Genomic DNA, 4,315 nt, shown 5'->3' on the forward strand with positions numbered 1-4,315 from the left:
CGCCGTCCCCATCGGCACTCACACCACCATTTCCACCACCGTGTCCTTCCTACCACCCAGTAGCACCCCCACACCACTGCGTCTTCCACAACCACCCTCACCACCGCTGTCCATTAATAGCACAATTCCTGCCTCCTACCCTATCACCACCACTAGTGTCCCGGCACCAGCAGCACCCACACTGCTCCCAGCAGGGCCATCATTACCACCCCCTGCCTCCCCACCCCGACCCCTGCTGTCAGACCCACCATTAGCATCTGGCTTATGTTGGAGAACTGCTCACTCCCTCTTCTCTATGAGAATTTCATGCCTTTCTCGCTGTTGCCCTGAGACTCGCAGAACCTTCCTGAAGGAGTCATTCTCCACCCCACAGACACTGGCTTTGACCATGGGTTGCAGCAGGAGTGCTGCGCATCATGGCCCGGCAGAAGCTTGCAGACGCAGCGCAGGCTCCTGCTGGGTCTGAGTGGCACCCTCATGAGAGTGGGGTGTGCAGGTCAGAGCTGCTCCTTCAGCCTGGGGCCCACAGTGAAAAGCTATGGGAGGCAGGGCCCTGGCAGCTGCCTGTAGGCACTGGCTGGTGAAGTGGGGGGAACTAGACGTTTGTCATAAGCCACTGAGATCTGGAAGCTGTCACTGTGGCAGAGCCAAACAAGAAGCAACCTCTGCTACCTCCACCATCTTCACCTTCATCATCACTGTTACTGTCACCACTGCCAACCACACCCATGGCTCCACTAGGAGCCATTCCCATCACCTCCTCATCATAGCTGCACCATCACTGCCACCCACAACACAGGTTCAGCATTACCATCTCCTCTGGCAGGACCATCCCCCCCACCACCACCACAATTACTCTCCAGCACAAACCTTGCTGCTGTCACCACCAGCAGCACCATCACCGTGATCAACTCCACCTTAACCCACAATTACTGGCCCCCTCAGCCCCACCGTGACCACTACCTCCACACCAACACTGCTACCATGGTCACCTCTACTATTTAATGACACCTTATCATCCCCATGGACACCCACCGTGCCTCTCCCCACTGGCACCACTCCCACTGCCACCGCCACCATGAAGAGCTGTGCAGGGCAAGCACCTTTCCCCCACCTCAATGGACAAGCCTGCCAGGGACAGCCAGTGCTAACTGGTAACAGAGACATAGTGACAAAAATCCAGCCACAGAGATACAGAACCAGGTTTATCTGTAGCTACACCCAGTGGAGAAGTTCTGCTCTTCAACTCCTCTGCTGAGCCACATGTATCAGCAGGTGTGGGTGGTGGATGCCCGGCATGGGGGAGGGGCGTCGTGCTCTTGATAAGCTGCATGGGGAGACAGCGATGGTCACTGGAGGCTGGGTTTGCAAAGTGTCTTTACAGTCTCCATCCCTCCTGGAATTCAGGATTGGTTGGAACATACTGTCTAACCAATTTCAAGCTAGGAGCCTGAAACCTAGCAGCCGTGATCATTGAAAGAAAAGAGAAAGAGAGAAGGAGGACAATAGAAAGGGATAAAGACTAGAAGAAGGAAGAGGAGAAAGAAGGGAGGAATGAAGGAAGAAAGAAGGAAGGAAAAAAACCAAGAGTGAAGAAGGGAGGGAAGGGAGAAAGGGAAAGGGAGGGAGGAATAGAGGGAGAGAGGGAGGAAGGAAGGGAGGGAGGGAGGAAGGAAGGGAGGAAGGAAGGGATGAAGGAAGAAGGGAGAGAGGAAGGAAGGGAGGAAGGAAGGGATGAAGGAAGAAGGGAGGGAGGAAGGAAGGGGAGGAAGGCAGGCCATCTTTAGTTGTCTTTAGGATCTTCATTGGTGTGATGAGTATGTAGTTTAGCATGGTTTTGATCTTAACAGGAGCTGGGTGAGGTGAAGGTAGAAATAGATATTAATCAGTATTGTGAATTGCTGTTTCTATATATGATCCAACACAAGAACAAGAACTAAAGGAATATCAGCGCCTAAGAACATTTGGTTACCCCACTCACCTGATTCATTTTCCAGGGCTGTTACAAATTACTACAAACTGGGTAGCTTAATACAAAAGAAATCTCTTCCCCTCAGTTCTGGAGGCTGGAGGTCTGAAATCGAGGCGCCAGTGGGGCTGCACTCCTTCTAGGGGCTGTAGGGAGGGTCCTCCTGGCCCCCAGCATCTGGCTGCATCCCTGCAGCTGCAGCACCCCTTCAGTGTCCACCTCCTTTGAGGACACATGTCACTGGATTTACGGCCCACTCAGATAATCCAGGATGATCTCATCTCGACATCCTTAATTTAATTACATCCCAAAAGATCCCTTTTCCAAATAAGCTCACCTTCAGAGGTTCCGAGGATTAGGATGGGAACGCATCTTTTTGGGGGCCACTATCCAACCCACCGTACTCAGTAATCAATATTTGTCATCAATCCCTATTTTTCTTACCAGAATTGAGTGGAACGCTTCTTTGGATGTGCTGTCCACTGCAGCCTTGGCCCTGCTTTCACACCTCCTCTGACTGACTCGCTGTGTGACCTTGAGCACCGCGTGTCTCTGAGCCTCGTTCATCTGACAAGTGTTTACCCATGGCCCTTGTGTGCCAGCCACTGTCCTAGACAGGACAGACTTTCCTGCCTCTGTGGAGCTTACCGCGGAGGACCTGGCCAGATAATGGGCACGAGAAGAGCAGACTCCTGTCCCCACCCCAGCCTGCCTGACTCCCGTCTCGGCCTCCTCTCATCTTAGCTGCCACCCAGCCATCGGCCGAGTGGACACACCCAGGAGGCCCTCGCTCGTCTCCCCCACCACGGCCACAGACCTTTGTCACCCACCAAGGCTGGGATCCCATGACCGATTCTGCCTCTGCCCTTTGGCTCCTGGGGCTCAGCCCATACCGCCTGGGTCACAGGGCTTCCGGTTCCGGCCCACCATGGTGGCTGCCTCCCCGGCAGGGGCAAGCCCAGCTTTGCCTGGTGCAGAGCTGGGGGCAGGGGTTTGCCACACCCCGGGAGCTGATGTCATAAAGGGAGTTCTGAAGGGCAGCCCAGCCAGGCCTGGCCCCACAGCTGCAGTGTCCCTCCCCTCCCCCACCCCTCTCAGTGGGGGCCTCTCCAGTCCCTGAGAACTGGTACTATGAAAAGGTGAACTCCTGGGCAGAATCTCGCCCGGAGCCTGCAGAGTCCAGCCAGGACCCTGCTGAAGGGCCCCAGACCAGCGGCCACCTCTCCCCTGTCCATCTGACCAGCTGGGTCCCTGCGCCCTCCTGGCCTCCGCGTCCCCTCTCCTTTCACCCACATCCCCGACCATGGCTAACTACTACGAAGTGCTGGGCGTGCAGGCCAGCGCCTCCCAGGAGGACATCAAGAAGGCCTACCGCAAGCTGGCGCTTCGCTGGCACCCCGACAAGAATCCCGACAACAAGGAGGAGGCGGAGAAGAAGTTCAAGCAGGTGTCTGAGGCCTACGAGGTCCTGTCCGACTCCAAGAAGCGCTCCCTGTACGACCGTTCGGGCTGCGACAGCTGGCGGGCCGCCGGTGGGGCCAGCACGCCCTACAGCAGCCCCTTCGGCACTGGCTACACCTTCCGTAACCCTGAGGACATCTTCCGGGAGTTTTTTGGTGGCCTGGACCCCTTCTCCTTTGACTTCTGGGACAGCCCATTCAACAGTGACCGCGGTGGCCGGGGCCATGGCCTGCGGGGGGCCTTCTCCACAGGCTTTGGAGAGTTCCCGGCCTTCATGGAGGCCTTCTCATCCTTCAACACGCTGGGCCGCAGCGGGGGCAGCCACACCACCTTCTCATCCACCTCCTTCGGGGGCTCTGGCCCTGGCAGCTCGGGGTTCAAGTCGGTGATGTCGTCTACCGAGATGATCAATGGCCACAAGATCACGACCAAGCGCATCGTGGAGAATGGGCAGGAGCGCGTGGAGGTGGAGGAGAATGGGCAGCTCAAGTCAGTGACCGTGAACGGCAAGGAGCAGCTCAAACGGGTGGATGGCAAGTAGGTGCCAGGCACCAGGCCCTGCCTTCCCACCACTGCCACCGAGCACAGGGCAGCAGACACATGGGGCCACAGATATAGGCCTATGGTTAATAAATGTGCCAACTGAGTTCATGGAACAGCTTGCTCAGCTTTGTGGGGGTGTGGGGCTGGCTCTAGCCTAGTGGACATGAAGGAGGGTATGGGTGCTGCCTCCAGGGCCTGAGCTGTTTCCACCAGGAAGCCAGGGGTGGTTCTGCAGGGGGGCCTGTCATCTTTTCCGTGCCCACAACCTGGGTTGATAAATAACGTGGCTGTCCTGTCCTGATGACCTCAAACCCAATCCTGACCCCATCCACTCTCTATTGC

At 56.6% G+C, this 4,315-nt stretch overlaps 1 protein-coding gene across 1 annotated transcript; it reads left to right on the forward strand.

Annotated features, from left to right (window-relative positions):
* Nucleotides 1-3,027: 3,027 nt before the first annotated feature.
* DNAJB8 (DnaJ heat shock protein family (Hsp40) member B8) lies at nt 3,028-4,083 on the forward strand. Its single transcript, XM_017511949.2, has one exon. It carries the CDS (start codon nt 3,273-3,275, stop codon nt 3,969-3,971), a length of 699 nt encoding a protein of 232 aa, XP_017367438.1. The 5' UTR covers nt 3,028-3,272; the 3' UTR covers nt 3,972-4,083.
* Nucleotides 4,084-4,315: the final 232 nt, after the last annotated feature.

The sequence above is a fragment of the Cebus imitator genome, unplaced genomic scaffold (assembly GCF_001604975.1).
Source record: "Cebus imitator isolate Cc_AM_T3 unplaced genomic scaffold, Cebus_imitator-1.0 Scaffold457, whole genome shotgun sequence".
Taxonomy (NCBI): domain Eukaryota; kingdom Metazoa; phylum Chordata; class Mammalia; order Primates; family Cebidae; genus Cebus; species Cebus imitator.

Excerpts from the sequence above, each read along its gene's own strand:
- DNAJB8 (XM_017511949.2), top strand. The coding sequence starts at position 3,273 with ATGGCTAACTACTACGAAGTGCTGGGCGTGCAGGCCAGCGCCTCCCAG.